A 27373-nucleotide genomic window follows, 5' to 3' on the forward strand; every position below is an offset into this window, starting at 1 on the left:
GGTGCATCCTCAACAACACTCAAGAGGTTCAACACCATCTAGGACACAGCAATTTGCTTGATCGATGTCCCTGCCACTGAAGTCTATATCCGACCCCTCTAGCTGTGTTAGCTGTAGTTCAGTGGTAGCACTCTTGCCTCTGAGTCAGAAGGTTGTAGGTTCAAGTCCCATTCCAGAGACATCAGCACAAAACATAGTTTGACACTCCAGTGCCGTACTGAGGGAGAGCTGTAGTGTCAGAGATGCAGTCTTTCGGATGAGATGTTAAATCGAGGCGCTGTCGCTCTCACAGGTAGATGTAAATTTTGAAGAAGAGCATTGAAGGTCTCCAGGTGTCCTGACCAATATTTATCCTTCAACCAACATCACTAAAACAGATTATCTGGTCATTGCTTTTTGTGGGACCTTGCTGTGAGCAAATTGGCTGTCGTGTTTCCTACATTACAACAGTGACTACACTTCATAACACTTCATTGGCTGTAAAGTGCTTTGGGATGTTTTGAGGTTATGAAAGGCGCTATATAAATGCAAAATCGATTCCTCCACGTGATATCAAGAAACAGCTGAGTGCACTGGATACAACAAAGGCTATGGGCCCTGACAACTTCCCGGCTGTAGTGCTGAAGACTTGTGCTCCAGAACTAGCCACACCTCTAGCTAAACTGTTCCAGTACAGCTACAACACTGGCATCTACCCGACAATGTGGAAAATTGCCCAGAAATATCCTGTCCACAAAAAGCAGGACAAATCCAATCCGGCCAATTACCGCCCCATCAGACTACTCTCAATCATCAGCAAAGTGATGGAAGGTGTCGTCGACAGTGTTATCAAGCGGCACTTACTCACCAATAACCTGCTCACCGATGCTCAGTTTGGGTTCCACCCGAAACACTCGGCTCCAGACCTCATTACAGCCTTGGTCCAAACATGGACAAAAGAGCTGAATTCCAGAGGTGAGGTGAGAGTGACTGCCCTTGACATCAAGGCAGCATTTGACCGAGTGTGGCACCAAGGAGCCCTAGTAAAATTGAAGTCAATGGGAATTAGGGGGAAAACTCTGCTGCGGCTGGAGTCATACCTAGCACAAAGGAAGATGGTAGTGGTTGTTGGAGGCCAATCATCTCAGTCCCAGGACATTGCTGCAGGAGTTCCTCAAGGCAGTGTCCTAGGCCCAACCATCTTCAGCTGCTTCATCAATGACCTTCCCTCCATCATAAGGTCAGAAATGGGGATGTTTGCTGATGATTGCACAGTGTTCAGTTCCATTCGCAACCCCTCAGATAATGAAGCAGTCCGTGCCCACATGCAGCAAGACCTGGACAACATCCAGGATTGGGCTGATGAGTGGCAAGTAATATTCGCGCCAGACAAGTGCAGGCAATGACCATCTCCAACAAGAGAGAGTCTAACCACCTCCCCTTCATATTCAATGGCATTACCATCGCCAAATCCCCCACCATCAACATCCTGGGGGTCACCATTGACCAGAAACCTAACTGGACCAACCACATAAATATTGTAGCTACAAGAGCAGGTCAGAGGCTGGGTATTCTGTGGCAAGTGACTCACCTTCTGATTCACCAAAGCGTTTCCAACATCTACAAGGCACAAGTCAGGATGGAATACTCTCCACTTGCCTGGATGAGTGCAACTCCAACAACACTCAAGAAGCTCGACACCATCCAAGACAAAGCAGCCTGCTTGATTGGCACCCCATCCACCACCCTAAACATTCACTCCCTTCACCACCGGCGCACTGTGTCTGCAGTGTGTACCATCCACAGGATGCACTGCAGCAACTCGCCAAGGCTTCTTCGACAGCACCTCCCAAACCCACGACCTCTACCAACTAGAAGGACAAGGGCAGCAGGCACATGGGAACAGCACCACCTGCATGTTCCCCTCCAAGTCACACACCATCCCAACTTGGAAATATATCGCCGTTCCTTCATCGTCGCTGGGTCACAATCCTGGAACTCCCTTCAACACTGTGGGAGAACCTTCACCACACGGATTGCAGGGGTTCAAGAAGGCGGCTCACCACCACCTTCTCAAGGGCAATTAGGGATGGGCAATAAATGCTGGTGTTGCCAGCGACGCTCACATCCCATGAACAAATAAAAAAAAAGTCTTTCTTTCTCTATTGCTGTCAACTGTGGTTATAGTATGTACAATCTACAGGATGCACTCCAACAACTCACCAAGGTTACTTCAACAGCACCTCCCTCTCCTGAAACCTCTTCTACCGAGAAGGGCAAGAGCAGCAATGTTGTGGGAACACCATCACCTCCACGTTCCCCTCCAAGTCACACACCATCCTGACATATCTCACCATTCCTTCATCACCACATGGTCAGAATCCTGGAATTCCGTATCTAACACCATTGAGGAAGCACCAACACCACAAGGACTGCAGCGGTTCAGTGAGAAAGTTTCCCACCACCTTCTCAAAAAATTGCAACCTTGCCAGTGTCACCCACATCCCAAGAATAAAGAACAATCAGTAATGAGACACTAAACATATGGGAACACTGTGCCACTGACTCAGCCATTGCACCTTCTGGGCCTGAGCACTTTGTGCTGCTCAAATACAATTCGCTGGTTCATATAGTTACATAAGTCATGTTAGCCAAGTCATCTGGGCGTGTGTCGGTGATACTCTCACCACTGGATGCTTCTCAAAGTCATTTTCTGTAAACTTGGATTATTGTCTATTGGCAACTAAGGGCCAACAAAATATTGTCTCCCCCCCAATACTGCACAGAGTGAGAAATTTGTCAAAATATGGTTCAAAAGACAAACAAAAAGACCTGTCCTACATATAACACAGCTTTAATAGTTAACGTTTACAATGGTGCCTTCAGTTAGACATCCGGAGATCAAGCAGCTTGTTTATGGTTAAATTCCAAGTGTCAATGAAGGAGCAATCAGACTGGCTGCAACTGAGCTAACACCCACATTGAAATATCTAAAATCCCATGCCACCTTCTTGAATTCACTCTATACTCCAAACTTTAACCTGGCAGCAATAATAAACTCAGAGAAGTACACTGCTCATGGAATTTATTGCACAAGCATTCACTTTAGTCCTCAGCCCAAAGACAAACACTGGCAGACCAAAGCTCACAGTGATACGTACACATCTTCTAGTTGGTGCTTAACTGGAACTCTTAACAGTTGCAACACAGCATTAGAAAATGATTGCTAATCCCTACAGTCAGTGTGACTATTAGTTGACTCAGTGTACATAGATGGGAGTGGTTGTTGGGTGGATATTGGGTAGTTATTGGTTGCGTGCTCGGCAAATAGTAGATGGACATTGAGGTGATATAGGTAGGCATTGGGCTGGTGTTGGATTAATGGTTCTTGGATATAACTGATCCAACTGACATAGCACAAAGAAATGTCCCACTGACCTTGTGGACAAGTCAGTGAGTGCAGTTGGAATCAGCACTAGACAAACGAATAGCTATGGATCCTGACACGGAGAGTGCATTTGGAATCAACCACTGACACAAACTTGTTGGCTTTCTAAGCTGGTGGCTGATGGCCTCCTTTCCATAATGACTATCTGTTGGACCCTGATGTGCCAAAGAATGCAACGTCTTTGTGCTGTTCACGTCAACAGGTACAGTGTCAACAAAAACATCCCATAATGTAATAAACCAGTAACATTTTGCCAGCTATCTGCCCCAAGAATGGGCTTATTAACAGTGAACATCACAAACAATCACTGAACATGAAACTCAGTAACGGCTGAACATGAAACTCAGTAACCACACCCACTATTACAATCACCGTAATGAGTATTTCACATTGACGTGTTACTCAATTAATTAAAGATTATACACAGAGTAAATAGAGTTACCTGTACTTTAAAAAAAATGCAGATCACTCAGTCCCTTTAATTTCTAAAGTGGATCAACCTCCCTTCCTCAAGTGGGTTCAATATTTTAAAATTTCTGAGGGCTAATGAATCATTTATTGAGATTTGTTGCCAAATATTCAGAATTTAGGATCCACACTGGTTATTGCATTAATAATTTGTTGGATGAATTATTCCTCAGGATCCTTTGATAATTGGATAGGCAGCGTGAAACTCATCAATGAGATCCAACTTATGAGATCTGAGGATTGGTCAATTGAAAGTAGAGGAGTTCTATTATTGTCCTAAGTTCTAAATACACCATCGTATATGCTCTTCCTCCTCCCTGCATCCTCACTATATTCAAATCAAGACTCATCGCACCATCTCCTACTCTAACTCCTCTTTTCCAGGATCTCAAAACTGGAACTCCTCAGCTCCCTAAGTTTGACCTTCCTCCTACAATCTACAAAACCCAAGCTTGGCCTCATCTAACCAATATCTCTTGACTTATCCTATCTTCCTCCCCTGGTCTTTTGAACTTTGGTCATGGACCTTCACTCTGGACCTTGTGCTTTCACCTGGGTTCTCAAGTAAAAAAAAATAAATCTATTTATTCAGGACATCATAGCCGCAATGAGCACCTCGCTATTTGTTAATACTTTAAGAGATTGTTATAAACTGTTCAGTTTTGGGGTTCGTGTAAAGGAAGGCATGCCGTTCATTCAGTGGGATGATTGTAGGGGTGTCACTAATAGGATCAAGGTAAAACATTGAACACCTAGAACACTGAACGACAGAGACAGCCCTGATCTTATGGGTTGCCAGTTATTACGTTGTCTCTGTAAGGACTCCAGTTGCTCAGTACTGCTAAGTTGAATGAGACAAGAGTTTCAAAGGCAATTGCAGCAACTTTGCTGTTACTCATTTGGGAGAGAAGGTTGCTGATTCCCATGTATGCTTGCTTCATACAAAGGGCTGAAGCTGGCTTCTGAAGTGCTGCCAGGGCTGCTGCTGTGTATAACTACGATGCTGGGGATCTGGGCTGCCTTCGCCAATGCAACATCTACTTTCTTCTGTCCAACACCATCCGGATTTCCGACCACCTGAATAGGCAACAAATCAGGCGAGAGAATAGGGTCAGTGTTACATTGCAAATCGGTCAATGATCTAAATCAAAGCTTAAGGTATGTTCTGCTCCAAGGAGCTTCTGTAAATTCTTCATTTAATCCTCATTCCTAACATAACTAATCAGCCCTAGAAGGGCACAATAGGTGTTAGTTAAATGGACAATGTTATCTAACAGAAGCACTTTCTAAGACAATTTAGGACCGCCTAAACATGCACTCCCTCCACCACTGGCGCACTGTGGCTGCAGTGTGTACTATCTACAGGATGCACTGCAGCAACTTGCCAAGGCTTCTTTGGTAGCACCTCCCAAACCCGTGACCTCCACTGTTAATTGTATCCATATAATTTATATCAATTAGTGTTAATTGTATTCAGGTCGTGCGTATCAATTGGGGACTCTCCTGTATCCATTTATATGAGAGCTTATCTAGGCTATGGAGTGGGTAATGTGGATCTCTGTGAATAAAGGCTTGGAAACAACTGAAGACCAGGCCCTCGTATTCTATCCTTCACCACCTGGTTATCCAATTTATTACACCCACCACCTACAAGGACGGGGTCAGCAGGTGCATGGGAACACCATCACTTCTAAGTTCCCCTCCAAGTCACAACTGTGCAGTCAACACTGTGCAATCATCAGCGAACATCCCCACTTCTGACCTTATGATGGAGGGAAGGTCATTGATGAGCAGCTGAAGATGGCTGGGCCTAGGACACTGCCCTGAGGAACTCCTTCAGTGATGTCCTGGGGCTGAGATGATTGGCCTTCAACATCCACTACCACATTCTTTTGTGCTAGGTATGACTCCAGCCATTGGAGAGTTTTCTCCCTGATTCCCATTGACTTCAATTTTACTAGGGCTCCTTGATGCCACACTCGGTCAAATGCTGCCTTGATGTCAAGGGCAGTCACTCTCACCTCACCTCTGGAATTCAGCTCTTTTGTCCATGTTTGGACCAAGGCTGTAATGAGGTCTGGAGCTGAGTGGTCCTGGTGGAACCCAAACTGAGCATCGGTGAGCAGGTTATTGGTGAGTAAGTGCCGCTTGATAGCACTGTCGACGACACCTTCCATCACTTTGCTGATGATTGAGAGTAGACTGATGGGGCAGTAATTGGCCGGATTGGATTTGTCCTGCTTTTTGTGGACAGGACACACCTGGGCAATTTTCCACATTGTCGGGTAGATGCCAGTGTTGTAGCTGTACTGGAACAGCTTGGCTAGAGGCGTGGCTACTTCTGGAGCACAAACCTTCAGCACTACAGCCGAATGTTGTCGGGCCCATAGCCTTTGCTGTATCCAGTGCACTCAGCCGTTTCTTGACATCACGTGGAGTGAATCGAATTGGCTGAAGACTGGCTTGTGTGATGGTGGGGATATCGGGAGGAGGCCAAGATGGATCATCCACTTCTGGCTGAAGATGGTTGCAAATGCTTCAGCCTTGTCTTTTGCACTTACGTGCTGGGCTCTGCCATCATTGAGGATGGGGATGTTCATGGAGCTTCCTCCTCCCGTTAGTTGTTCAATGGTCCACCACTATTCACGACTGGACGCGGCAGGACTGCAGAGCTTTGATCTGATCCGTTGGTTGTGGAATCGCTTAGCTCTGTCTATAGCATGCTGCTTCCATTGTTTAGCATGCATGTAGTCCTGTGTTGTAGCCTCACCAGGTTGACACCTCATTTTTAGGTACACCTGGTGCTGCTACTGGCATGCTCTTCTACACTCCTCATTGAACGAGGATTGATCCCCTGGCTTGATGGTAATGGTAGAGTGAGGAATATTGAAACAAACCAGCTTGGGCAGAACAATATGTCAACCCACACCGAGGCGTTATGGGTGTGTATCAGTGCTTGGATTACTAAGTACTGTGGTACATGGATGTGTGAGTGTGTGTTAGTGACTAAGTCTCCATAGTACATGACACACTAAGGTGCGTGGGTGTGTGTTAATGACTGAGTCCCTACAGTACAGAACACACTGAAGTGTACCAATGTGTTGGTAATGTACAAAAATACACCAAGCTTTGCTGGTGTGTTGTTGATGTAGGGAACATGATACAGGTCACACAGGAAGAGTGTCAGTTGTTTGAACATAACAGTCAAAATAATAATTTGTGATGGAACCAAAGAAGAAGGTAGCTAATAAGACTTCTGCCCAATTTTTAATAAGATGATGGTAAAGATATGGGGCTTGATTTTACCACCCGCTATCGGGTGCGTTCTCGGCCGGGGGGCCCCGAAAATCGGGGAATCCCGGAGCGGGACCGCATCCCGTCTCAAACCCGCCCACTTCCGGGTTCCCCACGGACGCGCCGGCGTGCGCGCGCAGACCCCGCAGGTGGGAATCCCGCAGGCAATTAAAGCCAGCGGGATGCCACTTGTGAGTATTTATCTTGCTCGTTCAGGTCGTTTACAGGCCTGATTGAGCTGTTTTATTAGGAAGGGTGGGATTCTACCTTGAACTGAGACTGTTTCCCATACTGGGGGAAACACTCTCACTTCAAACGGACGTGTTGCAGCCAGCAGCCTGTGGCAGCTGCCAAGGTGCATTCCACAGGTGGGGGGGGTGGGGAGACCTTTCACCAATGCAGGAGGCCACTCCGTCACATTGGGCAACGCTTGCGCTCCACCACCCTCCTCCGAGCAAGAAGATTCACCGACGTGCAACCGCAACCCCGGTGCGAGGACACACGTACCGACCTTGCAGAACCCCTCAGACCTACACCTTCCAGATGGGGGCCGTCTTGACATCCTCGGAGGACGAACAGCATCACCAGCCTCAGCAGCCTCGCAGGCCACGCCGTCCGCCTCAGACACGTGGAGCCCCACAACACGGTGCTGTGGCACATCCACCTGCACAGCAGGAGGGAGGGCAACCGCAGAGAGAGATGCGTCGCAGGAGGCACTACCCTCCGCACAGGGTCTACAGACCGAGGCTCAGCTTCCTGGACCTCTCTGAGGAGCAGTGCACACGGAGGCTCAGAGTCAGTCGCCAGGTAGTCGCCGACATCTGCAGCCTCCTTAATGACGAGCTGCTCCCGGATGGACCAAGCAGCATCTTCTTACCCGTCGCCGTCAAAGTCACCACTGCCCTCAACTTCTTCGCCTCCGGATCCTTCCAGGGTGCTACCGGGGACATCACCGGGGTCTGTCAGTCGTCTGCACACAAGTGCATAAGGCAGGTCACCGATGGGTTGTTCCGCAGGGCCTCGCACTACATCAACTTCGCCATGGATGAGCGCAGCCAGATGGAGAGGGCGGTTGGATTCCATGCTGTGGCTGGCTTCCCACGGGTGCAGGGTGTAATCGATTGCACCCACATCGCAATACGGGCACCTCCACATGAGCCAGGACTGTTCATCAACAGGAAAGGGTATCACTCCATGAACGCCCAGCTCATCTGTGACCACCGCCAGAGATTCCTAAACGTGTGCGCCAGATACCCTGGCAGCTGCCACGATGCCTTCGTCCTCAGGGAGTCCACCGTCCCGCCCCTCTTCCACGCACCCAACGCCGGCAACGGCTGGCTCCTCAGCGACAAGGGATATCCCCTGCACACGTGGCTTATGACACCTCTGAGGAACCCCATCACCGAGCCGCAGCGTCGATATAATGACAGCCACATTGCTACCAGGTCTACAATTGAGCAGGCTATAGGGGTGCTCAAGATGCGCTTCAGGTGCCTTGATCGTTCCGGGGGAGCGCTCCAATACACGCCACTCAGAGTGGGATGAATTATAGTTGTCTGCTGTGCCCTGCACAACATGGCACAACAGAGAGGGGTGCTGCTGGAGGAGGCCCCATGCACATCCGCCACCCATATTGAGGACGACGATGAGGAGGAGGAGGAGGAGGAGGAGGAGGAGGAGGAAGGACCCATGGGCCGAACACCGGCTCACCTGGATGCTCGTCAGGCCAGGGAGGCACTCATATGTCAACGGTTCTCCTAACATCAGACTGTCTGAGGCGTCCAGACCTCATCATGTGCACAGAGGAGCGGCCAGACCAGCCCCCTCCACAGAAGTGTGGTGCCAGTACTCCTGCCCCCACTGTAGTGTGACCCAATGGGTGGGACCAGGTGTTCGTCGTCATGATGAGCCCCACGAAAGGGACCTATTGCACAAGCCGCTCAAGAATGGACAAGAGGTGGCAGTAGTGGTGAGAACAATTGTGTTTATTGTGTATGTGCAGTAAACGACTGTTGTGGGAAAAAAATCACCAAATCCACGCTAACAACGACTATAAATAAAAACATAACAAATTGTCATACACCCTGGTGCATTCCCTTTGTGTTCATAACACCTTTGCCTTACGTTTGCGGGAACCCCTACGTGGTGCTACCCCTGTGGCTCCAGCAGAGGTAGTGGCAGGTTGCTCTTGTTCGTGCCCTGACCGGGTAGATGCTTTGGGCCTACGCCCCCTGGGTTTCGGTGCCCGTGAGGGCACCTCCACAGACTGCTCCTCCTGCACCTGTGCAGGGGCAGACTCGGCCACCTGGAGAGGAGGCACCATTGCGGGTACTGGTTGAGAGGGGGGCAACGGGTGAGACGTGGGGGCACTTTGAGTAGCGTCCCCACTTCCATGTCCCCGTTCACCATCTTCCCTCTCATGGCCTAGGCCCACATCACTCCTTCCACCCTGCTGGACGGCAGTTTGGATGACCTGTGTGAGACCTTGCAAGGCCACCTCTTATGTATCTGTCAGCCTGTTTATGGCGGCAGAATGTTGCTCACCCTGAATCCGAACAGCCGTTGTCAAGGCCTGGATGGACTCAATGTTGAGCTGTGCGTGACGCTCGAGGGAGGCTAGCCTTTCCTCCACCGCAGACGTTCCCGCACCTACCCGCGACACTATCTCGCCGATACCCTCCTGTACTTGTGCCACCATTGCCCTCATGCAGTAGTTGGACTCCTCCATCACCTGCGCGATTGTGGAGAGTGCGCGTGGCACCTCTCCCAGTACCTCGGCAATGTGCTGGTGCCCCTCGACGACTCTCCTTTTGATTGGTGGCCTCCTGGGTTCAGCATCTGGGTCCGGCTGAGCAGAGCCTGGAGAAGAGTGCTCCCACCGACGCGGACCCTCCGCGGCTGCCCCTGCCACCAGGGTCTGCTCTTGCTCACATGTGCGCGGTGACTCACCATGTGCAATCCCAACTAATTGAGGAGGGGGACCCACCGAGGTGTGTGTATCTGCGCTGGTGGATGCTTGGCTCATATGTGACGATGGACCCTCAGAGACCGGCATGTCCTCTGAGGAATCGCCCTCCACAGACACGGCGCTCGCAGACGGCCCTGCAAGAGAACAAAGGGCAATATCAGGCATGTGGACAAATGTTGAGGTGCGGCAGATGCCAAGTGATGCTAAGATCATTCGCGATCATGAGTGCTGAGTGTCAGCTTTCCGTTACCGGACGTTTCTGCAGCCCCAGCCTCACCATCCGCCACGGACAGGCAATGCAGTGTGTGGCTGATCTCCAGGGCGTCCAGCTCTGCGTGCGTTAGAACCACCTCATGTGGCTGGCCCCCTCCGGTGCGTGCCCTTTCCCGGGCGTTCTTGCATCTCTTCTCCTGTCAAGGCAAAACACAGATGCGTGATTGAGTGATGATTGCATTGTGAGACGCTTCAAGCATTGGTGTGGGTGGGTTGAGCATGTGGGAGATGGATGGGAGGATGCGTGTGCCACATGCCCATCCCATTGTATAGGGATTGGGGTGATTGGTAGTGTTCGAATGGGGACAGGGACGGTGGGTATGTGCAGGCACGGTGAGGATGATAGTTGAGTGGCTGTGAGGATTGATGCGGGAGTGCTGTGGTGGCAGTGCAGAAGGGGTTGTGAGGTGTTTGAGGTGATGTGGAAGACGGAGTGTGGGAGAATGCGTTAGTGTACTCACTTTGCCGGACCTAGTGAGGTCATTGAATCTCTTGCGCCACTGGATCCATGTTCTTGTGGTGTTGCCCCTGCTGCTAACCTCCGCGGCCACCTCCGCCCATGCCTTCCTGGTGGCGGAGGCAGGGCACTTCCTTCCATCGCTGGGGAACAACGTCTCCCTCCTCCTCCTTACCCCGTCCAGCAGCAGCTGGAGTGAGTCGTCAGAAAATCGTGGGGCAGCCTTACCCCTGGGGTGCTCCATGGTGTGCTACTTCTTGTTTGCAGCAGGAGGAGCATTGGTGGACTGCCCCTTTAAATAGAGCTCCACCATCACTCAGACGTCACTGCGCATGCGCAGGCGCGCAGCTGAGCAGCGGAAAACCCGTAACCACAGGTAAATGACTTCAATTATCCTGTGATCGCGCGGGGGGCGCACTCATTTCACCGGGCGTGTTACCCACGCGCCCGATAGCCCCCCCCGCCGGGAACCCGCAGGCCTGCTAACATCGGGCCCATGGTCTCACAAAGGGCTCCTTCCTCATGGGAACATCCTGGAAGATGTTTTTTTTTAAATTTACAATACATGCAGAGCCAGCTCCACCCTTTATTCCTTTAATTAACAGAATGGGTTGTTATCTACCTTGAGAGGGAGTCTCACATCATCTCGAGGACTGACTTCAACCACCCAGATGTTGTCCATGTCAGATGATGTCTGAAATGAAAGCAGTCCAGATTGTTGAAATTAGCAGATACTGAGACCATGAACCTCAAAAGATTGCTGCTCCTCAGTTTAGCTTATCCTTCAACGCTTCGTTGCAAAGCAGTCAATGATCCAAATCAAACCTTAAACCTTCTTCTCCTTCAAGGAGCTTCTACAAATCATTCATTTGATCCCCATTCATCACATTTGTTTAGGCACAGCACCAAGACCCTATCTAATAAATTTAACGCACATTGTTAAAGCTCCTGGGCTGTGTGTCGCAGCCTAACCTTTATTTTTATTTTCCCTCTCTCCGTCTCGAGTTCCTAGCAGCACATACCATGCAGCAGCTGAAAGGGGCAGCCTGGCAACTTATCCTGAGATCTTTATTGCAACTATTCCAAAGTGGCAGAAAGAACCCTCATAGCAGTAAGTTGGGGTGAATTCGTCTGAGGTGCAAAAACTTTACTTATTTTGACCCTTCCTTCTTTTTCCCACTCACTTACATGACAATAAAATATTTCCACCCTGCCCCTCCCCCCACTCCCTTACTCCCCAGGGTAATTCTTTTTGAAGAGGCCATTGGTGCAGCACTACCCAGGAAAGTTATCTCCGCTGTTGAGTCTCCAATGAATCGCACCTGAACAGTCCAAGCCTGACTCAGACTGACTCTGGCCGTAATGTGTGAGGTCCGTGTCAAAGTGCCTTATAAGCAATCCCCTCTAGCCCTGGTACAAACATTAGTCCTCCTGTTTTTCATGGGGTCTGTTGCCAGAGTTATGGTAGGAAACTGGCAGAACCCCTGAGGAATTTCAGAGCCTGGACATGAATCCAAAGAGCAAGTGTGCTTTTCAACATCACAAGTTGAGTTATTCATCTGTTATCTCATCAGGTGGTATTTAAGTTTCTTCCCTACAAGACCTCCCTTTACAGGTCTCACTCTTTAGAGGTAACTTTGACTTTGGGCGACAGTGTAAAATATTGGATTAGCCGCCCATTGTACACCTCTCTTGAAAATCAGGAGCGATGTATAACAGGCGGCTGATCCAATATCGCCCGTTTTACACTGTGGCCCAAAGTCAAAGTCACCCCCTTTATTACTCAACTCAGTGAGTCAAAGATTCCTGGTAAAAGCTCCCTCTACGGGTCTTGTAGTTCATCACACATTGGTTCACCTGAGGCTGAATCCAATCCATAGCTAAAATTGAGTCACTGTTTATTCTTAATGAGTTGCATTTCATTATCCTTAGCTGTTCCGACTTAAAGCAAGCTCATTACCTTTTCAAAGGTGCCCGAATCATTGCTTTTCAATTGTGGTTGGTCCTTGGTGTCACTTTGCTCAGTTGTGTCTTTGTTGAACTCACAGGAAACTTCTCTGCTGGCAAATCTTGATTTCACATTGGAAATATCAGACTCATTGTCAGTCCAGCCCTAGAGTAGGAATGCAGTCAAATTTTAAGGACTGTATAATACCTTAAATGCTGAGATACCAACATTCTATTAAGAAATGATAACTTTATGTAAGATTTCTCTTCACTGCCACTTAAAGCTACAGAGTCTTAATGTTTTGGAAGTTACCTACTTAAGAGCAGTAAGGCACATTCCAGTCAAAAGTTCTCAGTTTTACTCTTGCCATCAAGGGAAAACAGCCAATGAAAGTTAGATGCTTTCCCAGATGGTGGAAAAAGACAAATTATTTACAACATCAACACCTTCCATTTATGTGGCACCTTTAATGTAAAACGAATCCTAAAGACTGAAAGTAACGACAACAGATGCTGAGCCAGGAAAGGAGAACTTGGTCAAAGAGATAGATGTTGAGGGGATTCTTTAAGGAGGAGGTGGACAGGTGAAGAAACTTAGGTGGGGAATTGCAGATGACAGGGCCCAGGTGGCTGAAGGCCCTGCTTTCAATGGGTAGTTACCACACAAGAGGCTAGGGTCAGAGGAACAGAGTGTTCGGGGGGAGGGGGTGGTGAGGGTCAGAGAGCTGGAGGAAATTGCAGAGATAAGGTGAGGTGAGGCTGAAGCAGGATTTAACGATGAGGATAAAGATTTTAAATTTCGGAAGTTGTAGAATGGAAGTCAATGTAATGCAGTGAGGACAGAGGGGATAGCGGAGTGGGACTTACTATGGGATAGGGTGCATGCAGCAGAGTTTGAGTTTATGGAGGGTGGAGGTTGGGAGGCCAGCAGGAGAGCATGGAGTAGTCGAGTTTGGAGGTGATGAAGGGATGTCTGAGGGCTTCAGTAGCAGAGAGGTTGAGGCAGGGACGGAGGTGGGAAATAGTGTGACAGTGGAAGTAGATGGTCTTTGTGATTGAGGGAATAGGGGGTCGCAAATCCAGCTCAGGGCAAACAGACGCCAAGATTGTGAACAATCTGGTTCAGCCTGATACAGTGGCTGGGGAGTATGGAATGGAATCAAAGGCAAAGGGACAGAGTTTACGCTGGGGGCCAAAGACATAGCTTCACTCTTCCCAATGCTGAGCTGTAAGAAGTTAAGGCTTATCCAGGACAGGATGTCAAACAAGCAGTCTGACAGCATAGAAACAGTTGAGTAGGTGAGGGAGGGGTGGGACGGGTTGATATTAGTGCAAATGTGGAAGCTGACCCTGACCCTGTGTCTGTGAATGTTAACAAGGGGTAACATGTAGATGAAGAAGAGGCAGGGATTAAGAATAGATCCCTGGGAAGAGAAGGCATTGTTGGAAATGTTCTGGATGCGTTCAAAAAGGCACCCACAGAGCTGCACATCTGAGGAGATGATGTGGAGATGCCGGTGATGGACTGGGGTTGACAATTGTAAACAATTTTACAACACCAAGTTATAGTCCAACAATTTTATTTTTAATCCCACAAGCTTTCGGGGGCTTCCCCCTTCCTCAGGTGGTGTGGAAACTGTTTCCACATCGTTCACCTGAGGAAGGGGGAAGCCTCCGAAAGCTTGTGGGATTAAAAATAAAATTGTTGGACTATAACTTGGTGTTGTAAAATTGTTTACAATCATCTGAGGAGAGACATTGGTGGAGAATGGGATGGTCGACCGTGTCAAGTTCTGCGGAGACATTGAGGACAAGGAGGGATAACGCCCCACAGTCACTAACCACTAATGTAATATTCTGACATGCAAAATTTCTGTGTTATATCTTTCACATATGAAACTTTGTGGAGTGATCTTTTATCTTTTGTCCTCCTGGCGCTGAGCTTCACACACTAAGAACACACATGGGGAATTCGGTCACATGCGTCCATTATTTTTCATCCATTAGTTTTATTGGACAGAAAGTCACGGGAGCGTGATCCCAAATTCTGGAATGTGAACCTGTGGACTGGGAGTGCTAAAGAATAAAAAAAAATCCCTATGTAGAACAATGGAATGGGAATTATTTTAAAAAGGTAACTTCCACTGGCTGCATTCTTTAAAGAGTTTCTTTGTGTGTGGGGGGGGGGGGGAAGAAAGAAAATGGGGTAGATTTTGACTTTGTGCGATATTATAAAACGGGTGATAGTGAATCAGCAGCTGATTTTACATCTCTCCCCATTGTTATTTCCAGTGACTTCCATTGCAAAACGGGCTGGCAGTTTGCCATCGAACTATCACACAAAGTCAAAATCTACAGCAAAACATGAACACTATCTAGAGCTAGCTATTAGATTCAAGGGGAGGCCTTTGTTGGTTGGGACTATCCAATTGCAAACTGATCAGGTCAAGTGCATTTTGGCTGGTACCTCCAGCATTTGAAATGATAATGTTTACAAGTTTGCAAGTGTAGGAGAAGATGGGCCTCTTTATCTGTGATTGCTAGGACCATCAATAGAATTTCACACCAGAAAAAAAATGCTTTGCTTTAGGCACTCAGCGGACATGATGTACAAACACCTCAACAGGTAGACAAGACACTGCTGTTCACACCCAATCAGCTTGAGTGTTAGAAATAATATTTTTTTCTGATTGTTAGAATTTTTCAAAGAAGCCTATCTCTACTTCAAAGAAAATCAAATCTGGGCAGTTATTGAAGGATATCAAGCTCCCTTTTGCCTGCCCTGTTTCCATAATGAAGCAGAGGGAGGGGCTCCATGTTACATTCATCAGACTCAGTGAAAAGGTTAGGAACATAGGAACAGGAGTAGGCCATTCAGCCCCTCATGCCTGCTCCGCCATTTGATAAGATCATGGCTGATCTGTGATCTAACTCCATATACCCGCCTTTGGCCCATATCCCTTAATACCTTTGATTGCCAAAAAGCTATCTATCTCAGATTTAAATTTAGCAATTGAGCTAGTATCAATTGCCGTTTGCAGAAGAGAGTTCCAAACTTCTACCACATCTGAAAAGGAATGTAATATTTTGGACTCTATTATTTTCAGGGCAGTTTAAGTACTGTGTAAGTCAATCATTCCATTGCTGTTTATTGCTGCAATTGTTTGCTTCTGTGTAATTAGAATTCTTACCAATAAAATCAACCATTAGTTTTAGCCTGAATGGTGCAGTCTGACAGTTTAGGGTTTTCTGCCTGTTCGATTGAAAAGAGGCATGAGATAGGCAACCAGTGTGGGAAAGGAGTAGTTGTTGGTCCTGCCGCATGCTAGCCCATAATTAGCACACACACAGGCTTCAAATCATAAGAGAGGTCTTTATGGAAACTGCAGTTCTGTTGTAAACCCGGGTAATGAGTGCTGAGAGACTGCCTGGATTGGAACAATTTCTATCGGTTGTTATGAAGCTGCCAAGCTTGCTCACACTGTTTGGCGAAACATTTTACTGGGCTGTGCTTTACTTTTACTTGAAAAGGAGGCTCATTTCAAGTTACTTTCTTTATTTTGTGGCTGCTTTGATTCGCTGCATGTTATGTAACTCACTGGTCTGCTCCAAGCCCCCCTGCCCTGGGATTTCCAGATTACTATGGATGTGGTGCTTTCTGGCATTCATGTTGTTTGGGAAAGTTGGGTGGTAATGTTATGAAAAAGTTCTGGCTGTTCAACAATCAGCTACAAGGCTCAAAACATCAACCACTCTACTTGATGGAGTTTGTATTGCTACCTACCCAGTATGGTTCAGTCAATAACAATGGAAAGTTTCTCTTGTTAGGATCAGTGTTTTTTCCAAATGTTCTTCTCCCTCCAAAGAAGGGCTGAGTATATTTCAATAAATGCAGTTTATCACTTTGCTGTTTTTAAGGGAGTGTCAACATTTTAGAGTAGATTTTGACTTTGTGTTACAGGTGATAGCGAGTTGGCAACCAGCTTTACATCTCTCCCGATTTTTATTTCCATTGACTTCATTTATATGGCGACTTTCACAACCTCAGGGCATCCCAAAGCACTTTTAAAAATTGTAGTCACTGTTGTAATGTAAGGAACATGGCAACCAATTAGTGCACAACAAGATCCCACAAACAGCAATGAGATAATGACCAGGTAATCTGTTTTTAGTGCTGTTGGTCGAAGGATAAATATTGGCCAGGACACCGGGGAGAACTCCCCTGCTTTTCTTTGAATAGTGCCATGGGATATTTTACGTCCACCTGAGAGGGCAGACGTCTCATCAAAAAGATGGCACCTTCGACAGTGCAATATCTATCCCTTAACCAACATCACTATAAAGCAGATTATTTGGTCATTATCACATCGTTGTTTGTGGGACCTTGCTGTGCGCAAATTGGCTGCCGCGTTTCCTACATTACAACAGTGACTACACTTCAAAAGTACTTAATTGTCTGTAAAGTGCTTTGGGACATCCTGAGGTTGTGAAAGGTGCTTTATCAATGCAAGTCTTTTTCATTCTCAAGAGCTGCCATCAGTTAAGCAGCGTTTCCTTACCAACTCACTGTCTGAAGTCGAAAGGCGACTCTTGGACCGGGGATTACTTGTTTGAGAGATTTGGCTGGTCTTGGAGGAAAAGTAGCTGCTCGCTAACTTGTAATCCTTATGCGACAGTCGCAGTAAACATCGAAGGAAAGGAATGTATTTAGCAATTGCCATTCTGAAAGTGAAGAACAATAAAGTTAGCGAGTCTCTCCTGTCTATTTGAATTGGACAAATTTCAAACCATTGCTAACTATTTTCATTGGATCAGAACCTTCTGTGTGGTTGGGATCTTACTGAACCATTCTAATTGCATTTTTAAAAATTCACTCTCAGATGTGGGCGTCGCAGGAAAGGCTGGCATTTATTGCCCATCCCTCGTTGCCCTGAAGATGGTGGTGGGCCGCCATCTTGAACCGCTGAAATCCATGTGGTTATTCTTTGCAGCAGTTTGATACAACTGAGTGGCTTGCTATGCCACTTCAGAGGGCAATTAAGAGTGGGGCTGGACTCACGTATAGGCCAGACCAGGTAAAGATGGCAATTTTCCTTCCCTAAAGGATATTAGTGAACCAGTATCAATCTGGCATCTTCATGGTCATTTTGCTGATACCGGCTTTTTATTTCCAGATTTTTTTTTAAACTGAATTCAAATTATCAAACTGCCATGGTGGGATCTAAACTCACTTTCTCTGGATTGTTAGTCCAGGCCTCTGGATTACTAATCCAGTACGCCACTGTACCCACTGGACTTTGCTCAACCATCCCCACTGGATTACAAGGAATAATAGAAAAATACTTACCTGTACTTGGGATGGGTGATAGCATAGACGATTGGATTGTAAATGGCAGAGGCCTTGGCAATCACAGCTGGGACAGAGTTCATGTAAGGTGTAAGGATACTGGCGTACCTATAAATACAGAGCGTAAATAAATGTGCAGCAACATCCTGCAACAGTCACAAAGATACAGAGAGCAGTCGAGGAATCTCACTCCATGTTACCCTGGAGTCAGTTTGGGCCCTGACTCCGGATTTACAGTGCCAGTTAAACATTGGTGCGGAGCTGAAATTACCTCAGATGGATACTAAAGTTGCAGTGTAAATGCACCCCTACAGATCCAGCAACTAGTAGGAAAAAACACAATAGTAAGTTTTCATACCCAGCAAAAGCAGTGAGGGCCACTATGGAATATGGGGACCAGGAGAAAACATAAAGCAGGATGACTATCAAAGCAATTTTGGCCATTTTCCACTCATTCTTCATCCTCTGATATCGTTTCCGGGATTCCTTGTTGGTGTTTCCTCCAATTTTCTCTACATTCCTGTTGAAAATAAGGATTTGTTTTGATTGAGTGAAATTCACAAAGATACAAAATGAACGAATGTTACATAAGACCATAAGAGACCATAAGAGATAGGAGCAGGAGTAGGCCATTCGGCCCCTCGAGCCTGCTCCGCCATTCAATGAGAGCATGGCTGATATGATTTTTACCTCAACTCCACTTTCCCGCCTTTTCCCCATGTCCTTTGACTCCCTTTCTGATCAAAAATTTGTCTAACTCAGCCTTGAATGTATTCAATGACTCAGCCTCCACAGCTTTTTAGGCTAAAGATTCACGATCCTCTGGGAGAAGAAATTCCTCCTCATTTCTGTCTTAAACGGGCGACCCCTTATTCTGAGACTATGCCCCCTAGTTTTAGATTCCCCCATGAGGGGTAACATCCTCTCAGCATCTACCCTATCGAGTCCCCTCAGAATCTTATGTTTCAATAAATCTCCTCTCATTCTTCTAAACTCCAATGAGTATAGACCCAACCTGTTCAATCTTTCCTCATAAGACAACCCTTCCATTCCCGGAAACAACCTAGTGAACCTTCTCTGAACTGCCTCCAATGCAAGTATGTCCTTCCTTAAATAAGGGCACCAGAACTGTACGCAGTACTCCAGGTGTGGTCTCACCAGCACCCTGTACAGTTGAAGCATGACTTCCCTGCTTTTATACTCCATCCCCCTAGAAAACATAAAGCAGGATGACTATCAAAGCAATTTTGGCCATTTTCCACTCATTCTTCATCCTCTGATATCTGAAGGCCAATATTCCATTTGCCTTCCGGATTACCTGCTGCACCTGTATGTTGACTTTTGTGTTTCATGTACGAGGACACCCAGATCCCTCTGTACCGCAGCATTTTGTAGTATTTCTCCATTCAAATAATATTTTGCTTTTTTATTTTTCCTCCCAAAGTGGATGACTTCACATTTTCCCACATTATATTCCATCTGCCAAATTTTTGCCCATTCACTTAACCTCCCAATATCCCTTTGCAGACACTTTGTGTCTTCATCGCAACTTGCTTTTCCACCTATCTTTGTATCATCAGCAAATTTGGCCACAAGACACTCTGTTCCTTCATCCAAATCATTGATATATATTGTAAATAGTTGAGGCCCCAGCACTGAGGCCTGTGGCACCCCACTAGTTACAGATTGCCATTTTGAAAATGACCCTTTTATCCGACTCTTTGTTTTCTGTTAGTTAGCCAATCCTCTATCCATGCCAGTATATTACCCCCAACACCATGAGCTCTTATCTTGTGCAGTAACCTTTTATGTGGCACCTTATCGAATGCCTTTTGGAAATCCAAATATACTGCATCCATTGGTTCCCCTTTATCCACCCTGCCTGTTACTTCCTCAAAGAACTCTAATAAATTTGTCAGACATGATTTCCCCTTCATAAAACCATGTTGACTCTCCTTGATTGTATTATGAGTCTCCAAATGTCCTGCTACTACTTCCTTAATAATGGATTCTAGCATTTTCCCAATGACAGATGTTAGGCTAACTGGTCTATAGTTACCTGTTTCTATCTCACTCCCTTCTTGAATAGGGGAGTTACGTTTGCGGTTTTCAAATCTGAACCTTTCCAGAATCTAGTGGATTCTGGAAGATTACAACCAATGCATCCACTATCTCTGTAGCCACTTCCTTTAAGACCCTCGGGTGCAAGCCATCAGGTTCAGGGGACTTGTCAGCCTTTAGACCCATTAGTTTACCTAGTACTTTTTCTCTAGTGATAGTGATTGCTTTTGGTTCCTCCCTCCCCTTTGCCCCTTGATTTTATTATTGGTATATTATTAGTGTCTTCTACTGTGAAGACAGATACAAAATATCTGTTCAATTCCTCTGTCATTTCCTTGTTTTCCATTATTATTTCCCCAGTCTCATCCTCTAAGGGACCGATGTTTACTTTAGCTACCCTCTTCCTTTTTACAAGTGACCTGGGTTGTAGAATATATGTGAATCAGATCATTTTTGAAGTGCATATTGATGGTCACCTAGATATTAAATTTTGCACCCAAAATCAAGAGCACCACAAATTGGACGTCTGTAAACGATTGTCTAATCTATGCTCCAGGAGCCGAGGGTTGCAAAATTTACCCTCATATATAAAGACCAATGAAGAAGGAGATCATGAAATCTACAGGTGATACCAATCTACACTTAACACTGCCACATGAACCCCCAAGTGAATTGGAGTTTGACAACTCGCAGAAGTAGTCAGTAGGGATGAATGATCTGGACAATCCACACTGAATATAATTGAGTTCTCTACGAAGAAAAGGAACACAAAAAGATGAGAATTGGAAATTGAGTTGCAAATGAGTTGGAAGTCAAGGTAATGAGACTTACAGAATATTGGAGTTGAAATAATAAGATAGAGGTTGAATACAAAGAGTTGTTAAAGATACAAAAATTTGGAGAAAGTTAGAGGTTTAGACTTGTATTCATTTTTTATGAATATAATGTTTTTTTTTAGATTCGACCACAAATTACAAGGAGAAACATTCAACAGTCCAAACTATCCAGCCCAATTCGCATAAGATCAATATCACAAGGTGTGATAAAATTATTCCCGTGAACTCCAAAAGTATTGCTGCATTTAACTATCTAACTAACACAATGACTAGAAACAAGAAATAATGGCAGAAAAAAAGAGGGGCAAACAATTACAAAACACAGGAAGAGCTGATTCGCTCCATTCCTGGACAAGCATATTAACCACCCTCTCATGTCTCATATTTCCTTACCGCAGGAGAGAACTTGTATTTTAAACAACTCCAAGAAGGAAGTCTTCCCCTAAACATAAGGTCTGCATATCTCTGCCCTGTACTTTAAGGGCCTTTCCCATAAATTTAAAGGTAGAGTCCTATGGTGACAAAAAATAATTGTTTGTTTAGGTTTTGATTTGGTGGTTGCCCCTTTAAATCCAGTCATTGTGCATAGAGAGTTTAACATCTAAAGCCATCAAATCAATCCCAATAGATTGTTCCAAATTTTATTGATTACAGGCTTGAGAAAGCGAACAAGATATTTCAAGTGTAAACAATGTTGTGTGACTGGTTCAATTTGTAGTTGGCTGAACCTTCCCATTTAAATTTAAATTTATATTCAAAATCCAGGATGTCCCGGCATCTCTTTGTCGGGATATAAAAAGAGACGACCTGTACTGTTTAAATTGGGATAGAGAGGGGTAATTGAATGAGTTTGAGTTTGAACTTCAAACAATTGAAACTTTAATTATTTTGGAGTGAGTTATAAGTTGAGTTGCAAAAATTTGAAAATTACGTTGCAACGATTTGAAAGTTGAGTTATCGAGTTGGAAGCTCAGTTACAGAGTGTTAGAGAAAGTTGATGGGAATTGGAAGTTTATGTTTATAAAAGTTAGGCACCGTTTGAAGTTAGGTTGGAGAAACTTAGGACCAGCTGTAAATTAAACTAATGAGATTTGGAAGCTTTGTTGGTAATGGTGATTGGAAGGATGCATTCCAGAGAGAACATGTTGCCCCCAAAATATCTCTGGAGATGTTAAATAGTAAAATGTGGAACAAAACCTCGCATTAAATTAACATTCTCCCAACATGGACTGAATACACAGGGAGGAACTGCTCATTATGGGTCTCAATTGCATCCAGACCTCACCTGCTGCTCGACAGAATGGCCCGGAAAATGAAGATGTAGCAGTAGATGATAATTCCCAAAGGGATGAAAAAGACAAAGCAGAAGAGAAGCATGGTGTAAGCCCGGACGGATGGGGTGAATGTCATGTAGTCCCAGGTGCAGGAGGTCATCAATCCTTCAGGCACGTAGGCACCTAGACACAACAAGCAAGAACAACAACTAGGCACTGTAAATGATCATTCTTTCAGGCAAATTTTGAAATGGTGGGGCTGCCATTTTGAGGCATCTTCCTCCTGATTAGTAACGTAAGTGTTGCTGTGCATCGAGCAGTCAGTATTGTATCCACACTGTGTACATTCTGTACTGCACCAACTTTATTGGGGCCAGAGTAACTCATCGCCTATCTACAGGGATTCATGTGCTTTACAGGAAAAACAGTGCATGTCAGAATTATGAAGGAAAATATCAAAAACTGTGGAACCATCTCAGTTTAGAGCTCCTGTTTCTTGTCTGATTCCAAAATCACTTTCTCCTTCTTCTAAATCTAAAATGCTGTCATAACCTCCACACAAGTGAAGTCCATGGGCTGATGAAAGAGTTTATCAGTTCACCGTTTAGCAAATGATCATTTTACTAATTCATTTTTACTATATGACACTCTACTATTCTTGGTGCGATTTCACTTATGGCTGTACTTAATAAAACATAGGAAAATGATCAAGGAGTGAGAAAAGAAACAGGCTAAAATGTTTAATACATGGGACTATCCCAGTTATGATCTTGAAGCATTGAGAAAATTACTTTGGTTTTGAAGTCATCACCAAATGCTCCATCTTTCTTTACTTTATATCTCACAACCGATGAAGCACTTTTTTTTCAAGTGTAGTCACTTTTGAAATGTAGGGAAATGCGACAGCAAACCTGCGCACAGCAAGGTCTCAGAAACAACAATGAGATCTATTGTGTTTTTGGTGGTGTTGGTTGAGGGATAAATGTTGGCCATGATACTGGGAGAACTCCCCTGCTTGTTTTCGAATAGTGCCATAGTTAGATTTTATGTTCACCTGAGAGGGGGACAGGGCCTCAGTTTAATGCAAGATGACACTCAGTTTTACCTCCTCATCTCCAACTTTGATCCCACTGCAGTTGCCATGCTTTCCAACTGTTTGTCTGACATAAAACTGTGGAGAACTTGTATCTTCTTCCAGCTTAATGTCTGTAAAGCCGAAGCCATCCATTTTGACTTCTGGCATTACCTCCATAACACTGCCCTAGACTGCATCAACCTTCTTGGATGCCACTTCCAGCTTAGTCTGCTGGACCCTGCTTGACCCTGTGTTTAGCTTCCTACCCACACCCAATCTGCTCCCAAGACGACTCTTTTCCATCTCTGTAATATTGTCCGCCTCTGGCCTTAACTCTCCCCACCGCTGCCAAGACTGTAGTCCATGCTTTCATCACCTCAAGGCTCAAAGTCTCTTCTTGGCAGCCTCTCTATCTTTACCATCCACAAGCTGCATTTGGCCAGAATTCCATGGCCCACATCCTCTCCCATACAAAGCCCCGCACCTCCATCGTGCCAAGCTCCACTAACTTCCTGTATCCCATTGACTGTGATTCTTATATCCAGACCAAATAGCTTAGCAGTTCTGATGCCACTATGTCATTTCATCCATTCATCCTTCTAACATTAAAAACAATACCTCAAAATTTCAGATGCTACACATGGTCTAATGCAGACTTTTGTATCACACTTAATACTGGAGGCAGAATGTCTACAGCTTCTTAATTGACCTTCCCACAAAAAAAGCCTTGGTTCTGATCTGCAATCTAACCTCCAACTGATCCCGTCAATTGCACCTTGTAATCTTAAACAACTACACTTTAGCAGCAGAATAATACATTGTTTTACATATTCGTGTCCATTTAAGAGGGGGAGTGGGGGGTGGAGAATTGATCCTCTCTATGCAAGTTGGCTTCTAACCCAAAGGTGACGGGTTAGTGATCTAAACACTACCCCACCCAGTGTGTCTAAAGGAGGGTATCCCTCCTCCAGCTCTTCCATCAGGGAGAGGACACCTCTGTTCAAGGATCACTTTTTTGTTCTGACGCACATTTTTCTGTTTATGTTTCATGTCTTTAAATGTTCAACCAGGTGTTAGGAGATAAGCAAATGGTTGCCCTTTTGGGTTTCACAGGCACAATGTACAATTATTCTGCAACAAACAGTTCTGCCAAATCCAGGTCAGCTGACCTGCGATGGCCTCATTGAAGTTTAATAATACAATAATAGTTTTATTTCTCATTTTCACAGCAACTGTTTTCTGACAACTTTTGCTTTTACACTTTGTAAAAATCAGCAAGACTCTGGGCTCACTCTAAGACGTAAGGTGGGACCCGGCTTGCCTATAACGGCCTCTGTGATTGAACAGAGTGCCTTCAACACAAGAAGGAAAAATGTGGAGGGGTAATTTTAATCTAACCCGCCCGGCGAGGAACTGACTGGATGGGATCAGCCGCCTGTTTTACACGCTGCCCATCAATGGAAAGTAAAATCATGGTGGGGGGTTGGGGGCAGGCAGTTTCCTGCTGGGTTAGGTTAAAATTACGCCCAGGCATTTGGGCAAAGTTCTGAAGGATTGATTTTATCTGTGGAATCGAGCAACAGTCGGTAGCTTCACAAGAGGATATGGGGAGATAAACCTACTCCTTAGGTGCGTTGTTAGCAAAGAGGAAGTGCAGGGTACATCTTATGAATTGTCATTTATCTTCATAGTCCCCATAATTAGGGTTGCCTCCTATCCCGGTTTCAAACTCCTACATTCCAGTGAGATGCCTCTGGACACTAGAACACTATTTTTAAAATATATGTCTGTTTTGTTTTTTCCCCTTACTTTGTGTCATGTTGAGGATCTGTTGTTATTAGGGGTTTTCATCATCAACAAAGGAAACAGCAGAACTTGAAGTGTGGTCTCACCCTTTGCTTTGTCCCCTGTCCTACACCCATTTTGGACTTGACAAGAACTGGTAACCCTCTTCATGGTTCCTTATCATTATAACCCGCACACCGACTGGTGTCCTTCAGTCACTCTTTATTTATGTGTTGAGCTGCAGTCTAGGAGCAGACGTTTTAAATGGAACTCCCCCTTACATTAAATCACGGGACAGAAGTCTCCTCAGATTGCACCCCCCTCCCCCTCCCCCTCCCTCCCTCCCCGTACTTCACTGAAGTTACGGTGGTGGAATAAAAGCAGCTCTAAGGAAATTTCTGGCCATAATCTTCCACACCAGTGGTGTCATGAAAGGGGACCACTGACCTTAACCCCACTGTTCTATTTGGGATGTCACTGTGCCACATAAGGAAGTTCTATACAAAGTGATTGCTCCTATACAGCCTCAGTTGTAAAATATGGAACACTGCAACAGGAGAAAATCACGAGACAAACACCAGCTTAAAATGTTGCTCTTTATAACATTTAGATTATGTGGCAATTCAGTAGAACATACTTCCTGTTTTATGAAGTCCATGCCCCTTCCTCCTGCTTTACCCATTCCTCTTCATGACACCCCCTACCCATCTCCTGCCACCACACGTCCTTCACTAACAGGGGTTGGATCAACTGGGTGACAGGCTTTATCCATCAAGGTCCCATCATGGCTTCAGTGTGATTAGCTGTGAGGAGGGCACTTCAGGTGGGAACGGTCATTCTAGCCATGACTGCCCCCCTCCCTCCCTCCCTCCCCTGCCCATGAAATCAAGCACTTCCCCACCTCACAGTGCTCTACACCTTGTAAACTGGCCCAAGAAGTGATCAAATGCACCTTAAGTAAGGTGAATTGCTGGGCTGAAGAACTAACGTAGTCCGAGCACAGAGCCATTTAGAGCATGCACAAGGCTGAGCAATTGCTTGCACCAACTACTTGAGCGCAGGGAAGGAACAGGTGGGTGAGCCGGAAGGGCTGCTCTCATAAATAAAGGGTTACATTTGAAATGAAGCCACAACTCTTTGATCAAGGGTGCAGAGGACGTTAAAACTCACCCAGCAGGGCCCAAATTCCCACCCAGCGGAGCCGCAGGTCTCGAAAACCCACAGGAGGTGAACTTCAGGTTTGCGATGGTTGACCTGTTAGTCAGAGCTGTCAGGCCATCTCCAGCTGCGGCTCTCATACTGGTCCCCTCCGATAAACACTAATGGCCTTGACAGCTGAAGGCACGGCAACCAATGGTGGGGCGATGAAAATCGGGGATGCGCAAGGATGAGAACTTTAAATTCGAGGCATTCCTGGACCGGGAGCCAACGTAGGTCAGCGAGCACAGGGGTGATGGATGAACGGGATTTGGTGCGTGTTAGGGTATGAGGTTTTGGATGATAAACTAAAATTTACGGAGGGTGGAAGATGGGAGGCCAGCCAGGGGGACATTGGATCAGTCGAGTCTGGAGGTAACAAAAGCTTTGATCAAGCCCAATTAATCTGTCAAGGCTCATGCACGAATCTCTGGCCTCAGGACAGGCAACGATAAAAGTCAGGATGCCCTAAACTGCTTGGCTCTCCACCTCTCTCTCATCTTTAAAAACCTGGTCAAAACCCATCTTTTCGACCAAGCATTTTGATCACCTCTCTCACCATGGCTGGCTGGCCTGTCCCTTTTGATATGAGGCACTGTAAAGCACCTTGGGATGTTTCACTATGTTAGAGGTGCCATATAGGTGCAAGTTTCAGTTGTTGATTCTTCTCCCCCACAAATGTTCTGTTTAAACAACATGAGACAACATGGCCAGAAGAAGTGACTTCAGCAGTTTAACTGTGTCTGTGCTGCTGATTTAATCCCAGACCAATAATAATGCTCTTGGCATGAATGCTTGTTTTGACAGCTTTATGCCATGTCACTGTTTCAAATATGGGCTTTCCCCATCCCGACTTTTCTCCTCGCCTGCCCTGAGGACCAGAGACTCGTGCCTGAGCTATCAGACCAGAAGGGTCATTCTTAATGCATGAGTCTAGACAGTGAATGTTGAGCGACTAATTGGG

The 27373-nt window shown here is 45.9% G+C and overlaps 1 protein-coding gene across 1 annotated transcript in view; it reads right to left on the minus strand.

Moving 5' to 3' along the window:
- Positions 1-2833: 2833 nt before the first annotated feature.
- Positions 2834-27373, minus strand: part of opn4a (opsin 4a (melanopsin)) — a 37012-nt gene continuing 12472 nt past the window's right edge. Inside the window, exons 5-11 of the mRNA XM_067972341.1 lie at positions 22364-22535; positions 18540-18701; positions 18182-18289; positions 17394-17556; positions 12848-13000; positions 11510-11581; positions 2834-4972 (exon numbers count right to left, since the gene is read on the minus strand). Coding sequence (XP_067828442.1) covers positions 4787-4972; positions 11510-11581; positions 12848-13000; positions 17394-17556; positions 18182-18289; positions 18540-18701; positions 22364-22535 — 1016 coding nt within the window. The 3' untranslated portion in view covers positions 2834-4786. The remainder of the gene's footprint in view (positions 4973-11509; positions 11582-12847; positions 13001-17393; positions 17557-18181; positions 18290-18539; positions 18702-22363; positions 22536-27373) is intronic.

The sequence above is a fragment of the Heptranchias perlo genome, chromosome 36 (genome assembly GCF_035084215.1).
Source record: "Heptranchias perlo isolate sHepPer1 chromosome 36, sHepPer1.hap1, whole genome shotgun sequence".
Lineage (NCBI taxonomy): Eukaryota > Metazoa > Chordata > Chondrichthyes > Hexanchiformes > Hexanchidae > Heptranchias > Heptranchias perlo.